This window comes from Astatotilapia calliptera, chromosome 14 (genome assembly GCF_900246225.1).
Source record: "Astatotilapia calliptera chromosome 14, fAstCal1.2, whole genome shotgun sequence".
NCBI classification, from domain to species: domain Eukaryota; kingdom Metazoa; phylum Chordata; class Actinopteri; order Cichliformes; family Cichlidae; genus Astatotilapia; species Astatotilapia calliptera.
In genome coordinates this window covers 4,866,714-4,889,366 of record NC_039315.1, presented here as the reverse complement: position 1 = coordinate 4,889,366, position 22,653 = coordinate 4,866,714, and the positions used below count along the sequence as shown (strand labels likewise).

Here is a 22,653-nt window from a genome sequence, read left to right as displayed (position 1 = left end):
CGATAACTCCACAGTTCTCCCTTCTCCTCAGGTTAAGAGCCTTGGTGTCATCCTAGACAGTTCACTTTCTTATAAATCACACATCAATAACCTCACCCGTTCTGCCTACTTCCATCTATGTAACATTAACAGATTACGTTCTTCTCTTTCCACCCAGTCTACGTCCATTCTTGCCCACAGTCTTGTTACCTCCCGTATTGACTACTGCAATTCTCTTCTGCATGGTCTCCCCCAAAAATCCCTCCATAAGCTTCAACTGGTTCAGAACTCTGCTGCCCGCATTATCACTAGAACCCCCTCCTACCAGCACATCACCCCTGTTCTTCAGGAACTTCACTGGCTCCCTGTGAAATTCTGGATAATTTTCAAACTTCTTCTGCTCACCTTCAAGGCCCTTCATAACCTCGCTCCTTCTTACCTTTCTGACCTGTTAACCACCACTTGTTCTGCCCGTTCACTTCGTTCTTCTTCTTCTGTCCAGCTTACTGTACCTTCCTTCCGCCTCACCACCATGGGAAGCAGAGCTTTCAGCTGCTCTGCTCCCAGGTTGTGGAATTCTCTGCCCCCTGAAATAAGAAATATTGGTTCTCTCCCCCAGTTTAAATCCCAACTCAAAACTCATCTGTTCAAATCTGCATATTCACTGTGAATCCACTGTTTGTTCATTTTATCTTGTGCTTTATTTTATTGTTCTTATTCTGCCATTGTTTTACTAAGTGTTTTATCCTATTGTAAAGTGTCCTTGGGTGACTTGAAAGGTGCTCATAAATAAAATTTATTATTATTATTATTATTATTATTACAGCAATGAGGGACCACTCGACAAAGCACAAGAGGAGACTCAAACAGTACACAGTACATAATACAATACATAGAATACAATACAATACACTGAAGGGCGATTTGGCCAGAGTGGAGACACCTGTGTGGAGTGGAGACACACCATCATAATCAGTATTTATTGGAGCTTAATACTGGGAACAAGAGACGTGAGACTACCAAAATAAAACAGGTTGAGCACAGGCATGACACAGGGCAAAGCTGTACGCAAAAAATAAACAACCTAAGCATCGCCACGAGGATCATTAATAATAAACAAAACCCAAGAAACCAAAACGCTTGGTCAATGAACCAGGACCCAGGTGATATTTGGAACATCGCAAATAAATAGATTTGTGCAAGTCAGACAGTTTACGGGTCTCTGTTACAGCACTGGACTCATTTTTATTCACATTTGTGGACTGGTCGATAGATCTAGTAAAAAAAAAATGCCTGTTGCATGCATGACAGTTTGCATAGAGAACAAATTGCTGAACGTTCATCAGATCAAGGTTAAAGCTTTGCATGTGTCCTCCTTTATCTTACACTGGGCCTGGGTGAAGCGCCTCTGTTCATCTAGTCACTGAAGAAAAACTGTTGTAGCTCCTTTCCCCTCCCTTTAGGATAGGAACTGCAAATGGGGTCAGCAACCTGTTAACCATATTAGAGATATTCCCTCATACAAAACCAAGAGTGAAAGAAAACTGAGTGTTTAGAAAAGTCTGGAGCCTGAGCTTCTTAAATAGCTGGGTTACTAGTTTGATGAATATGCATTTCTTTCTTTTTTTGGTCTGTCACCTCAATAAAAGAATCCAAATTTGGGCACACTTGCATTACATCTGCCAGTCAACGTGTGATCTTGGGATGTAACTCGCAATTTGCCCTCCAGCCGTGGTGGTTTGGGCAAGGCGGGAACTCGTTTATACAGCAGGTTCGACCCGGGCTGACGCACAGATTCATCCATTCATTGCTTCATCATTTCACCAGACATCTCTCGCTCTCCTCTCCCACAGCATGCCGCTTACAGCTTCCTTTAACAGGCCGCCATTAGCACTGCTTTACCACATCATCATAACTCCACTACCCAGCATCCATCCTGGCAAGGGGTACAGTAACCTTCACTACACTTCATGTCTGTTAACCACCTGTTCTTGTGCTGTTTTGGGTTATCCTCAGTCTCATCTTATCCATCTGTTGCTTAATACATATAAATCTACTGAATTTATTACAGTTTTTAAAAAGATGTTTTATAAACTTTGACGTGGTAAGTTAAAAAGTTAAATAAAATCAGTATTACAGGGAATAAAACAACTACATTAAAGTGAAAAAAACTAAAATCATGTAAACTTTGTTTCCTGCCACACTCTTTTCATCTCACTCATGTCATTTTTATCTTCTCTCACATGATGACATGTTTCTTCCATCCAGTTTCTCTTGTCTCCTCTCTCCTGCCTCAGTTACATTCTTCTGCCCGGTAACTACACTCACCCTCTCCTCTTCCTCCTCCTCAGACCCTGGAGACCCAGATGGAGGAATGGTATAAGGAGGTAGGGCAGCTTCAGGTGCAGGCATCCTCCATCCCGCAGCAGACGCAGGTCAAGGAGACGGTTGCAGAGCGACAGGCCGCCGTGGAGGCCAGGATGGTGCGTTTGATCGAGCCGCTGAAGGAGAGGCGACGCATCCTGCTGGCGTCCAAGGAAGTTCATCAAGTTGGGCGAGACCTGGAGGATGAGATTGTGAGCTGACAACACAACCAGATTCACACTCACTACACAAAACACAGGAGTCGTGTTATTGCATGTTCTAATTTTGTTATTGTTACTTTTTTATCTATTTGTAATTGAGGTGAAATATACCAGGCTTCTCTTTAATCTGTACATGAGGTGTGGACATGCATGTTCACATATTCATACATGTACAAATATTCATTTCTTTTCGTCATACCATTGCGGTTGAAGTTGTGGGTCCAGGAACGCCTCCCGATGGCCATGTCTCAGGAGCACGGCTCTACTCTGCAGGCTGTGCAGCAGCTAATGAAGAAGAACCAGGTAAGAAAACCTGAATAGCTGCTAATTAAACTGCAGCCTTAGCCTGAAACCTTAACAGAGGTCCCGTTCCTCTTCACGATAGACCCCCTGCACCCTAAAGCTTTAAACGCAGAGCTCAAGTCACTAAATAACTGATGACTTGTGATAAAGATAATGTCCAGCCTCTGAGTTCTGATCCATCCGTTTACACTCTCAACATCTAAATAGCTCTTTCTGCCTGTGCTGTAGAATCTTCAGAGGGAGCTGCAGAGCCACAGGAGCAGAATTGATGATGTCCTGGAGAGGGCGGGGATCATTGGCTCCATACGCAGCCCTGAGGCAGACTGCATCAGGGCAGGTCACGACCAGCTGTCCCAGCTGTGGGCTCTGCTTTGGGCCGAGACTGAGAGGAGGCAGCTGGTCCTGGATGCCATGTACCAGGCCCAGCAGTACTACTTCGATACAGCCGAGGTCGAGGCCTGGCTGAGTGAGCAGGAGTTGCACATGATGAATGAGGAGAAGGGAAAGGTAAAATTATTTGTCTGAAATATTTATCATTGAAGTAAAAAAAAAAACTCTTTAAAATCACAGGAGCCGTCTTACACACACAGTTCTCTGCAGAATATGCGATTGTCATCTGAATATGTGATACTGTGTTTGTTGGACTCTAATGTGAGCAGGATTTTTTACATGCAGTTTTATTCTGTGTGTGTATACTGAAATTAAAGTGTCATTTCTCGTGTGTTCTTCCTCCTCCTGCCAGGATGAGCAGAGCACGCTGCAGCTGCTGAAGAAGCATTTGGTCCTAGAACAGACCATCGAAGACTACGCTGAGACCATCGGCCTGCTTTCACAGCAGTGCCGGCAGCTGCTGGAGATGGGACATCCAGACTGGTGAGCAGTTAAACACATGCACAAAATCTGACAGAAATTTCTGTCACAACATCTTAAATACAGAAAAGCACAGAATCTCTGGATTATAAAAGGTTTTTCATCATTCACTTCAGTTGTATTTTTATAGCAGTATTTCACAACAAGAGCTTTGTGTTATGAGGTAAAGAAACCTGAGAAAGAAAACCAACCTTAAAACGATCGTCTCTGTTGAAGGGGAGAAAGATTTCTGTTATAACAGGAAGGAGGAGGCTCGGGGGCAGTCGTCTGCTGCCACCGTGTGGAGGTGTGAGAGGAAAGCAGAGAAAAGACAGACACAATCAGCAAAAAGTAGACGTTAATGACTTGCAGTAATGGAATAAAACCACGTGGGGAAAGAAAAAGAGGAGAGTGGGGAAGCACTAACTGATGGCGAGATCCTGATCCATAAATAATCCGAAAGGAAAGTTTAAATCCTAATCCTGAAAGTAGAAGCGATGTCTGTCTCTCGAGCTGGGGGAGCAGTTACTGCTACACTCCTCCTAGCTTTTTTTTTTTTGTGCCTCACCTTACACTCTTCCTCCTCTCTTCCACAGCGAACAGATCAGCAAGCGTCAGTCACAGATAGACCGTCTGTACGTGTCTCTGAAGGACCTGGTGGAGGAGAGGAAGAGCCGTCTGGAGCAGCAGTACTGGCTGTACCAGCTCAACAGGGAGGTGGATGAGTTGGAGCAGTGGATCGCTCAGAGGGAGGTGGTCGCCAGCTCGCCTGAACTGGGTCAAGACTATGAGCATGTCACAGTAAGTGTGTCGACAGATGGCCTCTGCACATGAATAATAGATTCAGGTAACAGATTTTATTACCTGAAATTTAAATATTACAAGTAAAATCTCAAAAGGGGTTTCATTTGATTGTAATGTCTAATTATGTTCTTTATTTGACTTGAATGAATGAATGAATGAATGAATGAATGAATGAATGAATGAATACATTAAAATTAGCAGACCGATTTGCTGCAGTAAATAAAACATGCCACACTTCCAGGTCCTACAGGAGAAGTTTACAGAGTTTGCGTCAGAAACGGGCAGCGTGGGCCAGGAGCGAGTGACAGCCGTCAATCAGATGGTGGATGAGCTCATCGACTACGGCCACTCAGAAGCAGCCACCATCGCCGAATGGAAGGACGGAGTGAACGAAGCCTGGGCCGACCTGCTGGAGCTCATGGAGACCCGCGGTCAGATGCTCGCTGCTTCACACCAGCTGCACAAATTCTTCTTCGACTGCAGAGAGGTAAGAGGAGCAAAGCCAAGACGGGCCACAAATTAAACCAAAGGACACACACACACACATATAATGCCGGATATGATAAAGAGCAGATTCATTTAATTTAATTTCACACTTTTATCTTCTTTTATGTCGGGTCACCACAGTGTACATTGGCCTTCGTGATGAGAACAGCTTGAAAAAGAAAGAAAATAGGAAAAATGTAAATCAGGTGCCGATAGAGCATTTCTGCCCTACAAACAGGCAAAATTTCTCCACTGCCTTTTTTCAGGTTTTAGCCCAGATTGATGACAAACATCGAAGGTTGCCAGAGGTTCGGGCTCGGCAGGGCAGCACTTCCAACACCAGCACCCTGCAGAGACTCCTGCACACCTTCGAGCAGGACATTCAGCTGCTTGTCACACAGGTACAGCTGCACATCGATCAACAGACCCTCCTCTAATCTTCATTTAAGGAAAAATTAAAGGAGAATTAAAGGAAGAAGATTGATATTATCTATATTTGGTCTGCAGGAATCTTTATAGAAACTTATTTAGTGATTTTTTTTATTTGTAAATCCATAACAGATGCAATATGGCGAGTAGCTGTCAGGGGCTGGGTCTCTGAACCAGCGTTTTGTCTTATTTTTGTATTGTTTTCTTATGTTTACATTGTGCTCTGTTCATGAAATTCTGAAATTATATTAAGTGTTTGCTTTGTTATCGTCTTGAGTTGCAGTATAGTTTAGGTCCTTTTACGTCGCCTTAGTTATGAGTCTGTCCCAGTTTTCTGTGTCATGTATTTTCTGTCTGTGTGTTTTCATGTTGCTCATGTCATGTCCACGTTTCCTGTTTTATTTTGAAAGAGTTTTGTGTTCTTGGTTTTTTACGTTTAGTTTTACTCTCCCCTTTGTCATTATGTCTCATTCTAGTCAACTGTGTCCTCGTGTGTCTCCTCTTCCCCTCATCACCTCATGTGTGTATTAAAGTCCTCTGTCTCCCTTTGTTCATTGTCGCATCGTCTGTGTTACCTTCCCTACCCGTTGTCACAGTTTCCCAGTCAAGTCATAGTTGTTATCTTGTCTCGTCATAGTATAAAGTCACAGTGAGAGTCATAGTTTCCCAGGTTATGTTCAGGTTTTTCCTCACTTTAGCCATGTTGTATTTTCGTGAGTTTTCAGCCCTAAATAAAGGCTTGCTTTTCGTTATGTCCAGTTTTTGTCTCCTTGCCTCTGTCTGCAATTGGGTCCTCTACTCTCTCCACATGGTCTGCCCCGGCAGCCCGTGACAGTAGCTAACAGCCAGTTGTGCTACTGACTGCAAACAGTTTAAATGTGAAAGGAATAACATCTGGAATTTCAAAAAAAATTAATCATTAGCATTGACTGTTAATATTGATTACAAAAGTGTAAATCATTTTTTGCATGCTATTTTAGAAGTTACCTGGCTAACTGAGTAATCCTAATTGGTGCAGTGACCCCCCATGTGGATTTAAAAAGTAAAGAATATCAGTATATCAGAAACTGAATCCAGAAATGATAGACTTTAATGCATTTTTATAACCAATAAAAAACACTGAACTGAACTAAATTATGTGAATTTGTTTAAATTAAATCAAATTCACATAAAATCTATTTCATTGGATAGTAAAGTTTTTGGTTCTTTGTGAGTCTGCCATTTTCATGGCAACACCATCTTCTTACTCTGCATTTAATTTTGCTTGATCTAGTCTCTGTCGTGCACCTGGGCAGCAGGAACAGTGCTACTCAAGAAAGATGCAAAAGCACAGATGTTCTGTGCCTACTCAGGTGACAGAGCCTGCACCACTTGGCCCTGACGAAACACAGCTGTCTTGGCAGCTGTGTTTCGTGCGTCACTCGGAAAACAAACTCTCTCTTTCCTTTTTTCAATTCTGTTTCGTCCCTGTTCAGTTGAGCTGTTTACTAAAGCTTGCCTTCACGCTCTGCCAGGTGCGTCAGCTGCAAGAGAGCGCAGCCCAGCTGAGGACGGTGTACGCTGGCGAGAAGGCCGAAGCCATCGCGTGCCGTGAGCACGAAGTGATGCAGTGCTGGAAAGAGCTGCTAACATCCTGCGAAGAGTGTCGGGTGCAGATCACCACAGAGACTGACAAGCTGAGGTTCTTCGGCATGGTCCGAGATCAGATCATGTGGATGGACTCGATCATCTGTCAGATAGGGACAGGAGAGAAGCCCAGGTATCTACAATACCTTCTACATATGCATGTGGCACTCTGCATAGCAGCCTCAATATCTGTTCACCACATGCACTGTTTAAGATCAAACTCGTTTATTTTCTTTTTAAAAAAATGTACATATGAAATATCATTTTGCTTTTTATGGTTCATTACAATAGCATGTGATGGTCAGCATTCGTGGGCATAGTGAAAGTCTTCAGTGAGTTCAGGTTCTGTGTGGTTCCTGCAGGGACGTGTCCTCAGTAGAGGTGCTGATGAACTATCACCAGAGTCTTAAGAGTGAAGTAGAGGCTCGCAGTCAGAGCATCCTGGAGTGTATTGAGATGGGAAAAACCCTGCTGGCGGCTAGAAACCCTGCAGCTGAAGAGGTGAGATGAGTAAACATGATAAAGACTGTCACTTTAAGTCCAATTTAAACACGGATATCTAAACCTCAGTTTGTTTATAACTTTGAAGACTCTGGTTGAGTGGGCTCACGAGTCGATTAGCCTCCTCTGCAGAGTCATATTGCTAGTTTTAGGCTCTACTAGAGGGGCTTTACATGATTCACTAAAATCACCCTTGTTTTTCGTGCTGGGGCTTGGTGCAGCTTCTCAATTCATCCTGTATCTCTGTTATAGCTCCTCCCCCTTTAAGGAAAAATTGTTCTAATTGGCTGCCTCTTGCAAACAGAAGGTTTGACCAGCAAGGATGTGCCTGCTATACAATGAAACTAAGTGTGGAAAACCAAATGAAGCCTGAGCTTTTTCCTCTTAATGATTACACTGATCTCACTGCACCCATGTGACAGTATATGCATGACAGAAAACTTTAGAGATGCATGTTAAGAAACATAAGGTTTTATATTTTATGTGTGAGAAGGAATCGATTCCCTATAATATTTCAATTCTTTCTGAGCATCCATAGAGCTAAACAGACCCATGATGTAATTGTGATATCTTTATTCTCAGATCAAAGAGAAGCTGGACAAAGTGATCGCTAAGGAGCGTGAGCTGTCTGAGAAGTGGGACAAGCACTGGGAAGTCCTGCAGCAATGTGAGTGGATGCAATGGCTTAAAAAGTAAAAAAGACAGGGATGTGCAGGAATCTGGCATTTAGAAGTAAATTAAGATGCTTTCTCTCTTTTTTGGTGTTCTTATTTGTCCTGTTTGCAGTGTTGGAGGTTCACCAGTTTGCCCAGGAGGCGGTGGTGGCAGAGGCATGGCTGACTGCTCAGGAGCCGTTTATCAACAGCAACGAGCTTGGAGGGAGCGTAGATGAGGTGGAACAGCTGATTCGTCGACATGAAGCCTTCCGCAAAGCAGCTGCCACCTGGGAAGAGCGATTCAGCTCACTGCGGCGGCTCACCACGGTATTATCATCATCCTCACTGTGCAAATATGTCCTCAGTTTAGACAAACTCAGTAGCACGTTCCAAACATGCTCAAATTGTTGATGAAGACTTGGTAGTTTCATCTCTGGTTCTGTTTTCTTTCTGCAGGTAGAAAAGCTAAAAGCAGAGCAAAGTAAACTGCCCCCAACTCCCCTCCTGGGTCGTAAAGTCTTCCTGGATCCCCAAGATGCCTCACATAGTCCACCCACTCTCCCCCGCCTCCCAGTCTCCCCCGTCATGAGGCAGACTATATATGAACAGAACGAAGCCAGCTCTCCTCCATCTCCCTCGCCGGCCACCCCAACACCTTCTCCGTCATCTGCAGCTCGGCGCCTGGGATCAACAGTCGCCAACTACACCCCTGTGATGAACGGCTCCAGCTACCGAAACACTCTGGATGTCCGGGATGGAGGCGTAGTGGGTGTGGCTGCAGGTCTAGGCCGCCCGGCTGCATCCTCGATTGCATCTATAGCCACAGCAGCGATGCTAGTGTCAGCCAACCAGGCACGAGAAAGTGCCAGCACAGCAAGGGAACAGACAGCAAAGGTGATGAGTCACCTGCATCCGGCACAAGCGGCGAGGGAAATTGAGGCAAAATCCTCCCCGTATCTCCGGCAACCCAAAATCAAACACTTAGATGATGCTGTGACGCCTCTGATTGTGGCCAGCCGGCTGGAGAAGGCAAGAGAGCGGGGGAGGGAGAGAGATATGATGATGGGGACAGAGAGAGCAGAGGTAGCAGTGATGGCCGAGGTGGTGCTTCAGGAGCCGAGCCGGGAGCGTCTGCACAGCGAGCCCACCAGAGGGCCTCGAGGATCCAGGACTGACCCTTTGGGCCACGCTGAGCCTCAGGGCCAGACACACACTTATCACCACAGGATAGAACGGCAGCTGTCCAGCGAGCAGCTAATCCAGGCGCGCAGGGATGAGCTGCCTCAAGAGGTGTGGAGGGAACAGGCTGAGAGGCGGGAGAGACGGACGTTGGAGAGGCAAACTTCCAGCGAACAAGAAGGTCACGGGGGCCACGAGGGCCGGCGGAGAGAGAGGGACAGGCACCGGCTGGAGAGACAGGAATCCAGTGAGCACGACACAGGGAAGGAGCAATCAGACAGACGCTCAGCAGGAGGGTGAGACTGAGAGTACTGCAGTGCATTTTAATCTGGATGTGGATATTTATGCAGAAAAGAAGTGAATGTTATTGTAGTCAATTTTGGAGTTGAATCAATTGTGATGTGAACAGTAGGTATTTTTCCACAGAGACAAGAGGTCCACCATGGCAGAGATCGTAGAGCAGCTACAAGAAAGAGAAGCAGCGCAGGTCTGGGTTTAGTCTTTATAAATAAAGAGTGTGATATTTGGGGGCGTTTAGGGGTTAATTCTAAGTTTTGACCAAACTTCCTAAAAAGAGAAAACTGGGATAAGTAATAACGTTTTTCACTTTTGAGCCATAACTCAAATTCATCGCCTCTCCCAACCCTTAGGCCCGCGGTGAGGTGCCCCGACTGCCTAATGGGATACCAGAAAAGTCTTCCCGTCCCGACCGCCCTCGAGCTCGGGACAGACCCAAACCACGACGCCGGCCACGACCCAAAGAGCCCGGGGAAACGACGCGGCGGTCCAGATCTGCACCAGCCCAGAGCAGCCCAATCGTCCCCCAACCGCCCACACATACGGCACACCACGAGGGCTTCCTTTTCCGCAAGCTGGACATTGAGAGCCTGAAGAAGAGCACCAATAGGTGGGTGTTCAGGGTCATAATGATACCTGATACCTGATAGGAGTTATAGAGAAGGAGGATGGACAGTGATGTCATGAGTATCAAACTTTAGGGATTCCAGTTAATCAATTCAAAGCTATTTATGTTCCACAGGGGTTATTGAGGTGCAGAAAAAATGATTGTTTCATCGACTTATTCTTAAATATTAGTTTGAACAAAGCATTTCCAGCCCTCTAAGTGCCACTTTCTCATGACACTGCTGCTTCCTCCATTTAATAATTCAACAGGAGTGACAGAGGCATGACTTTAGCATGTTGAGCTAACAGGCTAACACACGGACATGTTGAACAGATGCATGACACACACAGGCTCACAGGTTGATTCCATCGTGTGTTCAACATGAAAATACTCAGAAGAGCTTTGGCGTTTCTCAGGAAATCTTACCTTTTTATATTTTTATTGAGATGAAGTTTGAATTTTTACCTTTTTCTCTGAAATAAAAAAGTTCTAGACTGTCTTGTGTTTGTATGTGGTGGAAAGAAGGAGGTAGTCACAGTTTGTGGTGTTGCCTGTGCCTGGCAGTGGGAGATTACAGCTGTTTAGGGCTGGGCGATATATCGAGTTTTTAACCTGTCAGCACGCGCATGCAACCTCTGCTTGCTCCTAAGGTTTTCCTGCCGCGAGGAGAAGTCATGTTAGCGTTGCCAAACAATGAATAATAAAATAAAAACTGAAGGAGTTATTTAACTAAAGGTTAAAAATGTGAGACAAATCAAAGCTTCTTAGTTCATGCAATAAAATGTTCTTTTCAGAACCTCAAAAACAGGGTTTTTACCTTTTTGAGGCCAAACTGAGCTACAGCTTTAGAATAATCACACAGCTACACTAACAAATTAATTTAGGTAGCAGTAGATGTTTTGCAAGGTAAATAACTGTTTTGGTCATTGCAGCTGGGTAAAGAGTAGTAGTTCTTTGCTGGAAACATCTGTCTGAAGGCAGGTATAGCTTAGTGTAATAGATTAAGATCCCCATTAGCTGCAGCAACACAGCAGCTATTCTCCCTGGGGTTGGAAATATAGTGGTGAAAATGTATTAACCTCCTAAGACCCGAACTCTTCCACAGTATGCATTTTTAATTTCTATTTGATATTTGGGCATATTGGGGCCCAATGAATGTAAAAACAAAGAATTACAAGATTTTTTTTTTACCTTATTTTTGTTTTTAAGAAAAATAAGAGCCACATATCAGGATATTTGTTTAAAATTTTGATAGAGCAGTAGTAGTATAATGTCCTCGTAAGTGGATATCAGGACCATGTAGAGCAAAATTGACTATTTTGGTCTAAATAACCCAAAATGTGATGTCCACATATGTGGACGCCAGGTCCTAGGAGGTTAAATATACCCAGTGTTGGGAAGGTTACTTTTAAAATGTATTCCACTACAGATTACAGAATACATGCCCCAAAATGTATTTTGTAACGTATTCCGTTACGTTACTCAATGAGAGTAACGTATTCTGAATACTTAATATATTATCATACTTTTTACAACTACATGAATGTACTATTGCTGTGTGGTTTATTACTATTACTGCAGGTTACTCTCCATACCAATACTAACTAGATGTTTCAATCTTAATATAAATGAGTAACAGTAGGGTGGACGTTAGGTAAGGCTGCACTTTTAGCAGCGATCTCGTATTAAAACTATTCCGCGTGTATATAAAACAGGTTTGCGGCTCCGAACACTCTGCCTATTGCCTTTATATTAAATAATTTTTGAACAATAATTTTTAAAAATATTTCTTCATGTCATTATGCGGGCCTCAAGTAGAGCTGACATGGGCCGCAGGATTGAGACACAGACATTAGAGCCTCCTAATGCGTGTTTTGTTTGGGTTTCCGCCAGCGTGGAATTACCAGAAATAGAGAGGGCATAGCCGAACATATGAAACAGGAGAAGACCGCTGTGTAATTTCTTTATTTCAACAAAGTAACTGTATTCTGAATACCACCTTTTTAAATGGTAACTGTAACGGATTACAGTTACTCATATTTTGTATTTTAAATACGTAACGCAGGTACATGTATTCCGTTACTCCCCAACGCTGAATATACCATATAAACTAACTTTGGCTCTTTTACATTTTGCTGATGACCATGTCCGACATGGTTTGTAAATGCATTTTATACTGATAAGTCTGCACATGTAGTGAAGGACCTGAAGGCTTACTGCACATTTCTGCTATAAAGATCTTCGTTCATAGCAGATACTGAGATATCGCCCAGTCCTCCAGTTGTTAATTTGTACTGAAGAGTAAGAAAATCAGTGATGAGTACATGAAGCAGGAAAAGGATTCACTAATGTAAATCTTATGTCAGCCTCTGAATATATTATGTCTGTCAGTGCTGATTATTAGGATGTAATTAGAGCACTTTATTAGATCAGAGGCCTGCAGGATTCCCACCGCATGTGAAAACTTCATGCATGACGCTTACGATGCCTCCTGATCTAACGCGAGCCCACAGAATAAAACACAGGAGACTGACTGACTGGCTGAGGAATGCTGTGGGATGGAGCTGCTGGTCAAACACACACACTTATGCACACAGCCTGCCCTCCACTGATGACCACCCTGCTTCTTCCAGAGAGACACCAGCAAGAAAGTCTCTCTCTGCACTGCCCCCTGAGGGCTGGGCTGACCTTGCACAGCTAAAAGCTCATCCCCTCCCAGCTGTGGATGAGTCCCGCTCACGCACCTACTCAAGGCAATGGATGAGTGTGTCGTATGTACATGCCCTGTTATGTACATGGCAAGGTAAAGCACAATGTCGAATGGCTTAAATCCGGACAAGTGTGAATCTCCAAAGTGCTCCTCGTTGTTAGCGGTTGATGCCGAGAAAGAAAGCGAGGATGCATTTAGGGAAGGACTGAGATTCAACCTGTCTCTGTTACATCTCTACGCGATGAGACACTAAGTAAGTTGATGTGCACATTAATATTCTGGTACCTTGTTAGGGTATGGTGCCTGTGAAAGGTGTATGAAAGTGGACGACAAACTTCCACATCTATGCTTCGCATTAAATTGAGGTTACAGCTGTGAGCGCATTCACATGTCAAATTTCCTCTGAAAAAGTTTAAACTTCTTCCCGAGGTGTCCTGTTCATAATGTACAGGAAGAGAAAAGTAATATCTGCTACTGTAAACTAGGAAAATACATTAAAAAACCCACACCAAGGAACAGAGATATTAAAAGGAACATTTTTTTTAGCTCAAGTGTTTTTAAAGGGAACCTGTTGCGCTCATTTCCAACTCTTCCCAACAGTTTTGGCTCTTCCTTATTAACTCTTTAGTTTACCGCTCCTTTAAGCCATTTTTCTTCTGCCTTGCAAAGCAAAGCTCTGGATGTGGTTGGAGATGACCACGTCTGGGATATCTGCACTCCCCGCCATCACACAGAGCCAACAATAGAAAAACATTTCAAGAATGAACTTTTAATGGGTGTTGTGAGCAGTTCAGACATCACTTATCACTTGCACCATTGTTTTGTTTTTTTGTTTTTTTTACCCGTGTATCTACTGTTGAGTTTGAAATCAGGATATTAAGCTGCACACGGAAACTTGCTCTGAATAATACTGGCAGTACTGTGCAAATGTTTTAGTTGCTAAAAGTAAAAGGAGAATGTTTAAAATAAAATAATACAAAGTGAAGTAAACAAAAATGAAACTTCTTTTTAAGGTCTGTGGAGATTTGCCACAGATCATCTGTGGAGCCTGGCTGTCTCTTTATGTAATCTCACACTGGCTTCCACACCATCTGCTGCAGAACTCTTTGTTCTTCTTGTGGCTGAAAGTTGCCCTTAAGAACTCTGACTGTGTGTCTGGGCGACTGAAGATAAAAATATAAACAAGTTCCTGAAACTTGTGCACAGTACTGCCGATGTCAGCTATTAACTGGAATGCTGTGTGCATGTAAACACGCTCACAGAGGGAAAACGAGCATGTCTGGATTTTAAGCCGCGTTGTTGCCAAAATGGCATTTTAACCAAACTCCTCTGTCTCTTTTCTCCTCTCTTCCTCGGTGCTGCTGGCTGCTCCTCTTGTCTCCTCCAAGGTAAGTCACATGTAAGCCTCGCACACAGGTGCACACAAGCTGTACGTAGCCTTCCTCCCCATACCTCCATCCCCCCACCTCCTCCGTCTGTCTGTCCGTCCGTCCGTCTGCGTTTGTTCAGCAGTGTGTTTCCTCTTCCCTTCTTGGGGCTGCTTCATCCCGCCTACCTACCTGTCTGCTCTGGTCAGGTGAGTGAGGTGTTAGTGTAGCGACTGTGATTCTGCAGCTCTTCCTGACTCCTCCTGTCCTCCCCCACCCCTCCACCCAACCTCCTTCCCCATGCTCCTCTTTTCCTCCCACCTTTCCCTCCTCTTCTTCCCCTCCCTTCCTCTCCCGCCTCCCCCCACCACAGCAGATCATGGGTCAACCTGTACTGCGTGCTGAATAAAGGGGAGCTGGGTTTCTACAAGGACGCCAAGAACACCACGACGCCCTACAACAACGAGCCGCTGCTCAACCTCTCCCACTGCCACTGCGACGTCACCAATGGCTACAAGAAGAAGAAGAACGTCTTCACGCTCAAGTAATCGGCTGTTTTCGCACTCACATGTACTGCAGACAGGCACTTTCATGCTTCACGTTAGTGTGTTTTCACTCTTTAGGGCCTGGGCACATTGTAAAAATAAACAGTGTGAGTAATTTATTTGGTCATAACCACAAACCCAGATTTGATCTAGTAAACCCATTGTACATAATTCTGGTGTTCCAATAGCTAAAAACCTGCTTCTAGACAAAAAAGGTCACATTTTCTTTTAGTTTTCAAAAATATGACACTTATAATCTTTCCAAACTGAAACGAAACAACGCTTTCTTCCATTTTTTTGGCCATGAATCGTTAGCATCCTGCTGATGCATGCTGATTGGTCAGCTAAGGATTCACGATGTGATGAGCTCCCTCGATGGAACCTGTTTACAGACGATAACTAGACGTTAGAAGCGTAGTTAAACCACAGCTGAGAGTCGTGTTTAAGAAGCAGCTGGTTAAAGGTGACTGAGATCAGTAGGCTGTTTACTTCTTCTCTGAAATTAAAAAAGCAAATGCCTTAAAGTGTGTGACACCTCATAATAATTACAGAAAGATATTTTACTAAAATAGAAATCTAAAAATAGAACACATGATACAGTGAGGGTGAAACATCTTTCCAAATCTTAAAGAAGAACTTAAAGTAGTCTAAGCTACACAGACACGGGGATTTCCAAATTGATCTAAGTTGAATTTTAGTTAAGTAAAAGTCAGAGCAGTAGCAAATGACTCGCGCTTTTCCTCTTTTCCACACTGTAGTTCTGTGGCTCACAGATGGGGCCCACCCCACAGTTTGGGGACCACTGCTCTAAGGCTGAGTTTAACTCTTCTTCTCTCTTTGCAGAACGAAGGACGGCAGCGAGTTTTTGTTTCATGCAAAAGATGAGGTGAGACATTTTTTCTGTTTCCTGCACGCCTCAGAATAGTGAAAGCAGCTGTAACTGTGCATCTGCACGTCATCGAAAACCTTAAAAACATTCATGTTAACAACTGAACCGGCCAGCTGACATCTGTGCACCCCTCTCTCCCATCGCAGGACGACCTCAAAACGTGGGTGACTAATATCACCGCCAGTATTTCAGAGCACGAGGAGATTGCCAAATGGGGTCAGCCCCAACCAACTACCTCATCCACCGACGAGGGCACGCGCCGCGACGGGAGCAAGGTGGACAACAGGTCAGAGCGCGGTGGCGAGCGTTCGGACCGGGGTGACCGAATCGAGCGTGCTGAGAAGGAGAAGGAACGGGACAGAGAGAAGGAGAAGGAGAGGGATAAAGAGAAGGAGAGGGAGAGGGGCGAACGGTCGGAGAGGTCAGAACGGGCTGGGAAGTCGGACGCAAAACGATCAGAAAAGTCCAGTAAGAAAAAATGAGCTTGGACGGGAGCTGGGATTGAAGCTCACAGTATGAACTCTGGCTGGGAGGCGGGGCCATAAACTGGTTGCGAACGCCCCCCTCCTCCTCTTCGCCTCCAACACTGTCAACAGAGCAGTCGTGTTTGGATGGAAATCGAAGGTTTGACCCGGGCTCACTCATAGGACAGACGGGACGGATTTGATTTGGAGCAGGAGACACCTCCCTCGCTCTCCCCCTCTATCTCTCTCTCTCTCTCTTCTGTGTCTCTGTGAGAACGCACAGAGTCACCGACGCCCCCTGGCGGCTGTTTCGGAGAACTGCCTGAGAGCAGGGTGGCGTTTTGTGCTGCGGAGCCCCGGGCAGCGTCGCCGCGAGAGAGAGACGGGACGCGCATCACGGTCAACGGGAAGGCTGTTAGGCTGACGGCTGGTAGAGCGATAAAACGTAGCTCATGCTGTTCCATGTTTGTTTTTTCTATGAGACGAGCTCCGTCTGTATGTATTTCTCGTCTGTGTGTCCTATTTACTGTATATATCTGTCTGTAAGTCGAGACATCCTACACTACGTCTTATTACTCCTTGGAAATACAAACAGAATGAAATTATGCCAAAATGTTTTACAGACCTTCTTTTACTTTCTCCGCTGTATCCCATCTGTCTGGAGGTCTGGCCATGAAAACATGTAGAAATTCTAATAGTTTTACTTGGATAACAAACTGCACTGTAAACACACGCGTGCACTTGCCCTGGATGAGTCAGCACTGATCTCCAGGTTTGTGCTGACTCTGTTTAAGAGAAGAGAAGAGTAGACGTCGGTCTTCAGAACTTTGTTACGCACACAAAAAACAAGAAGAAATGTATCAAATCAAGATCCCAGGGCATACACAGCAGTTTCCCTTCCCTTGGGTAGGATTTTATTTTAGCATTATAGATTTTCTAGTGAGCAGTAGGTGGTCAGAAGAAATAAAAAGTCTTGTTCCCAGGGGCCTCATTCATTAAAACGATTTTAAAAGTGGACCTCTTGTAGTTTTATTTATATTCTGTCATATATAGACTTTTACAGTGGTAGATAAATGCTCATATTAAACACGGGGCAGGTGGGTATTCCTAGTATGATCATTGGCCTTACCAGGTGGTGGTTTAAGTTTAAGAGGTCCACTTAAATTAATGAATAAAATAGGAAAAAATCTTTATTTTTGATATTTCTAATAAAAATGAAACCATTCATTGTCATCTGCTTGTTTTACCATCTAGATCAGTTTTTCATGATTTGGTCATAAGCACAAAATCTGCATGTTTTTAATGAATGAGGCCTTCAGGGATGAAAACAGGCCTCATCTACTCTTTTATTCTCTTACAACATCAAACTACTGCATATTCTCTTTGATTTATTATACATACAAATTTGTTTTTATACAGAGTTTAAAACAAAATCTTGTGTGTGTGTGTGTGTGTGTGTGTGTGTGTGTGTGTGTGTGTGTGTGTGTGTGTGTGTGTGTGTGTGTGTGTGTGGTGTGTGCGCGCGCTGCTGCTCTCCGCTCCCAGGGTCTCCATAGCTCTCAGGTTATTTGTGTTGGTGTGTGCTTCACACTCGTCAGTACGTTCATCCCCTCAGATGCCGCCTCAGTCTTCCGGATACAATACGTCCCATTCACAACACACATCTACACACACCCCATTCACACATTTGTACTTCTATCTTTGTGATGCTACATTCCCTCACCCCTTAATTTAACCCTGATTCTGAACCTTCAAATAAACCTTTCAGAGCGTCTTTCAAATTCAGGTCCTGGAAATATGTCCTCGCTCACAAAGATAGACTTACATCTTCGCACGCACACATAAAACCCATCAGGCTGAAAATGTTAGAGGTTATAAACGAGTCTTAAAAGTCATCAGGTGGAAATGACTGAAGCGATCAATTAAAAAAGCGAATGAGCTGACACGGCACTGACAAAATATTTCATAAGTGAGAGATTGCATGCTTTTCTTGGAGAGAAATCACTCGTCTAAAGAAGCTCGTCTTTGCAGTTTAGCATCCTTGTTACAAGTATATGTTTCATTTCATGGTAACGCACCACAATGCCATAAACAGCAGGAAATGAGAATCATCACGGTTTGGTTTATCTGGTAATCTGGTAAATGCAGCTTTGTGAGGCACCAGCGGTGGATGGTGGCATTAATTTCCTGCCCCGTTAGATGCATGCGGGCCAGACTGCATTTAAACTTCTTTTAAAGTGCGTTATTGTCACCGCTGCTGTATGAAAACTCATTCCAGCTCTCGTGTTTCTGATGCTCTCTGTTAAAGTTCAGCTGAAATGCATTTGCATAATTGTTATTTTATTTTTAATAATTAATTATTTGCAGCTCCTGTACTGCATGTGAAACAGAAAGCTAGATAAAATAGAAAGGCCTCATTCGTAGGGCACACGTCCAAGTTAGTTTCTTGGAGCATTAGCTCCTGATGCTCCCTGATGCTGTGGGCACAGTTTCAGGATATGTGGTGCATTTTAACCCACACCTGTGGCCTAGAACCAATCAAACTATGACTTCTAAAGTGGAAATGATGCAAGAGAAAATAAAAAAAAAAAAAAATCCCCGCAGCCACAGTGAAGAACAGGAAACACAAGCGCTTGTGTTCAGCCATCGAGATAATGCTTATGTTTATCTTCTGTTTGCCAGCGGCAGCCATTCAAAAGAAATCAGGACTAAAGAGAGCATGGCCTTTTAGGGAGAAGAGCTACAACAGCTTATTTCAGACAGAAGATAAACTAAGGGGCTCCACCGGGGCTCGGTATAAATGTAAATCATGCAAAGCTACGCTGTTAGAGTCCAAGAGTAAAACTATGGAGCTGAAAATGAGCTTAACAGGTTGTCTTTTTTAAGGTGTTTTCTCTTTTTGATTAAATTTTTTGGTCAGTGCACAGTTGCTTCACAGAGCTTCGAATGCAGCCTTTTGGTGTTTTTACTTTTCAAAACACCGTCTGCCCATGGACTTTACCTGCTCTCTCACCTTTCTGCTGCATGTCACAGAGTCTGCCAGCTCATCAAAGACGCATCACTCCAATACTTACATTTTTAAAATCATAGACCAGGTTATTTTTTAACTCAAACATGAAGGACTTCACATAACTTCAGTAATATTTTACAAGAAAACATTTACATTTATTTGTAAGAAGGCTGTAAAGCCCAAGAATCCAGCTCGTGTCTATATTTGCTAGGATAGAGTTCATATTTAAGGCTTGTTAAAGATATGGTTATCGGTCAGCTGATTGTGTTGGGTCTTATTTATTTATTTATTTATTTTAGGTTTTCATTGCTGGATTTTAAATTCCCTCCTGACCTACAGACCTCGTTTCTGTTTCTCATAAAATTTGTCTTTAGAACTTGTAATTTATTTCATGAGAATGCCACATGAGTGCAATCATTTGCATGCATGTCAGACACAACAAACACACCAAGAGTGAAAAGAGTTCCATGTTTAAAGTGACACCGAGCCAGCTGGCTGACTGATTATGAATCCAGCATCTTAATAAACCTCCATGATTTGTTTCTGCTGATACACACAGAACAGATCGCGCAGGGTACAGCTGAACCAATAACAAGTCAAATAACTTTACACTTTGGAGAGCAGAAACATTTAGATAATATATGAAAGGTAAACATTGGGACAAATGAAAGCTCGACGGTTTGGGCGTGTGTGCCGATACCCTGCCCGTCTGTCTGTTGTGCTCACATCAGCCTCATTCTGTCGGCAGACGCGAAGTAATAAATAAAAATACCTTTTGGTTTGTTGTTAATGTATTGAAAGTGTTTTCTTTTCTGCCTGGAAATGAATGTAGATCATTGATGTTGAAAATGTTTCATGTTGGATCAGTGTTTCCTCCTGTTTACACGATCAGGGGCCAAAAAAGCCCCGAAAAATGAAACGCACTGTTTTTTAAGCGGAGGGAAACACTGGTGCAGATTCTCTGATGCCATTCAGACACTTCAGACTTTGACATGTTGCATCTTGTACACCAAAAGCACTCAGTAGTATGCAGTAATATGAAGTCTATGAGGATTGTAGAGCGGTGTGTTCAGGGATTAATGTTGCCGATGATGGTGAGGATGATGTCCGTGGTAGCAATGGAACTTTATGCAACCTTTTCTTTGCACTAGGGACGCTGGCCTGTTGCAGGGCTGAGGGCTGGTGTTCACTGGTGTTGGGGATCCAGCAGAGGGACGTCAGACCCGGACAAGTTAAAAGTTACCAAAATGAGAAGATTAAAGTATTATGAGTGACCCTTTCAGGTTCAGTCACATGCAGTTTGGCTTTGAGAAGGGCGTGAAATTCACTTTGATCTTTAAAGTTCGTGTACAGCTTATGGACATTTATGCAAGAGCTAAAACCTTTAACTGAACGAACTGCTTAATAATCAGTTCGTCGTTTTGGTGAGTGGTCCTAGAACCTTCTCAGCAGAGCCGGCCTTTTATAGAAAAATCTATAAACAAACTTTAAACAAACACTACTTTTGTTATACTACATTTTTCTTTTGACAGCACTGACTGTAATTAATATTGAAACATAAGTTCAGTGACATTACTGCAAAAATTAAACCTGGAAGAAGTCCTGTTTTCGTTCAGAAGCTAATATTTAGCGACACATAACACTGTGCTATGTACTTATTAAATAGACTGTATATAACAGATGGACTTTGCCACTAGTGAGTGAAGTTCTGATTTGAAGCCTGAAGATATTTTCAACCTTTGCTATTTTAGTTGTTTGAAACCAGATGTCACAGAAGGGGTGTGGATCTCGCTGTGAAACCAACACTGGACATACTCGGACTGGTCCCCCTTTGTGACTTTAATAATTCATAATTCACAAAAAATTTAAAAGGCATCTTGTTGTGTTGAATAAAAGTGAAAAAAAAAAAGTGATTGAGCCCATAATCTAATCGGGAAAGTGAGATCACAGAGGAGTCGAGTTGAGGGACATTTTCCATGCAACTCCACCTGTTTTTATAACTACAGGAGTCGCCCTCTGCTGGCCATCAGCAAGAATGCAGGTTTAAAGCTTTGTCCATCTTTTATATGGTCTGTTTGTTACCCAACCTGGACACGCCTTTCTTTCTTTCTTTAGCTTCACTGCACTGCCCTGTTATAACTTAGGTCTTAATTCTCTATACAACCAAAAAACTACCATCATGCTTTTGCTCAAATTTCTTAAATATTTTTATTACAGGATTAACTGAATATATGAAAGTTTGTCAAAGTAACAATGATGAGGATTGTGTATTTGCTCGTCTTTTACTGACCAAACAATTAATTGTTTTAAGGGTGAAAATCACCACTAGTGTCACTGTTGATCTTGATATGTTGCCTCTGATAGGAAAACACTGATGCTTCTGTTTCCACGTCAGGAGCGGTGAAAAATTGGACCTCGTGAACACACTGCCTGAATAGAAAGTCATAAGAAAACTCGCAGACATTAAAAGGGCTCGTACACTGAAGCGAAATGTTATTTTCTCAGACACAAACGGGGACAATCAGGGCTGCTAAGTTCAGTGGATGTTCAGGTGGGACGAGAGGTTGAATTTATTGATGTTCTTTAGGGATACTCATTAGAAATGATCACTTTTATCATCACGTCATGAATAATATTATGCTTTAGTTTGGTGCTGTTGACCACCTCATTAATGTGGTGACATTTTTTATCACCAGCCAAAGATAAAAAAAATAATAAATACTGAATATAAATTGGTGTTTTAGCTGATCTGCTGCCACAGCGTGTCCCCTCCCAGGAGCCCCTGAGCACCACTGTCTGTCTGCCCTCAGCCTGCCTGTCTCTCTGTATGCCTGTCTGCAACCTGCAGCCTGGAAATGTACAAATCTATTTGCTCAGAAGTATTTTCTGTAAAAACAGACGTGAAAAGAATTTATCCATGGTGACACTGGGAAAACCGCCCCTTGTCTTTTTCTATGTTGAATCTTGGAGTCTGAGTCTGTCTTGAAGTGTGACTGTTTATTTGTGCCACAAGCCTAGATGAAAGTGATGTACACCTCCTGCACACAAACAGATCAGGACAAAGAGGTTGCATGAATGACATAGTCTCTATTACAGTACTGCTGTGCATGTCTTTGAGTCCCATTCTACGATCACTGTAACATACAGGGGTGACACAAACTACCGACATGGAAAAAAGGTGAAAAAATGACCCAATAATGTACAAAATGATCAGAACCAACTGCAAATTACTGACTCTGTACAGTTGTTTCTTTGAATTGAAAAGTACAGATTGAAAGATAATCTTTTGTGTGTGTGTGAGTGTGTGTGTTTTTGTGAGTCATTTAAGCAGGTCTGGGGGCTCCTATTTTATTTCCACTATGACTGA

General features: G+C 43.3%; 1 protein-coding gene across 8 annotated transcripts in view; it reads left to right on the top strand.

Moving 5' to 3' along the window:
* Positions 1–17,726, top strand: part of sptbn4b (spectrin, beta, non-erythrocytic 4b) — a 119,387-nt gene extending 101,661 nt beyond the window's left edge. For 6 of the 8 annotated variants that reach the window (XM_026191936.1, XM_026191934.1, XM_026191932.1 and 3 more), the window contains 17 exons: positions 2,331–2,555; positions 2,778–2,867; positions 3,096–3,374; positions 3,610–3,740; positions 4,313–4,517; positions 4,762–5,007; positions 5,273–5,407; positions 6,950–7,194; positions 7,424–7,562; positions 8,145–8,229; positions 8,349–8,545; positions 8,675–9,693; positions 9,824–9,884; positions 10,048–10,304; positions 14,752–14,922; positions 15,767–15,809; positions 15,959–17,726. In XM_026191936.1, coding sequence (XP_026047721.1) covers positions 2,331–2,555; positions 2,778–2,867; positions 3,096–3,374; positions 3,610–3,740; positions 4,313–4,517; positions 4,762–5,007; positions 5,273–5,407; positions 6,950–7,194; positions 7,424–7,562; positions 8,145–8,229; positions 8,349–8,545; positions 8,675–9,693; positions 9,824–9,884; positions 10,048–10,304; positions 14,752–14,922; positions 15,767–15,809; positions 15,959–16,294 — 3,864 coding nt within the window. In that variant the 3' untranslated portion in view covers positions 16,295–17,726. Of the gene's footprint in view, positions 1–2,330; positions 2,556–2,777; positions 2,868–3,095; positions 3,375–3,609; positions 3,741–4,312; positions 4,518–4,761; positions 5,008–5,272; positions 5,408–6,949; positions 7,195–7,423; positions 7,563–8,144; positions 8,230–8,348; positions 8,546–8,674; positions 9,694–9,823; positions 9,885–10,047; positions 10,305–14,399; positions 14,677–14,751; positions 14,923–15,766; positions 15,810–15,958 lie in introns of those variants that run through there. The other 2 variants (XM_026191933.1, XM_026191938.1) reach the window with 2 other exon arrangements.
* The last annotated feature ends 4,927 nt before the right edge of the window (positions 17,727–22,653 follow it).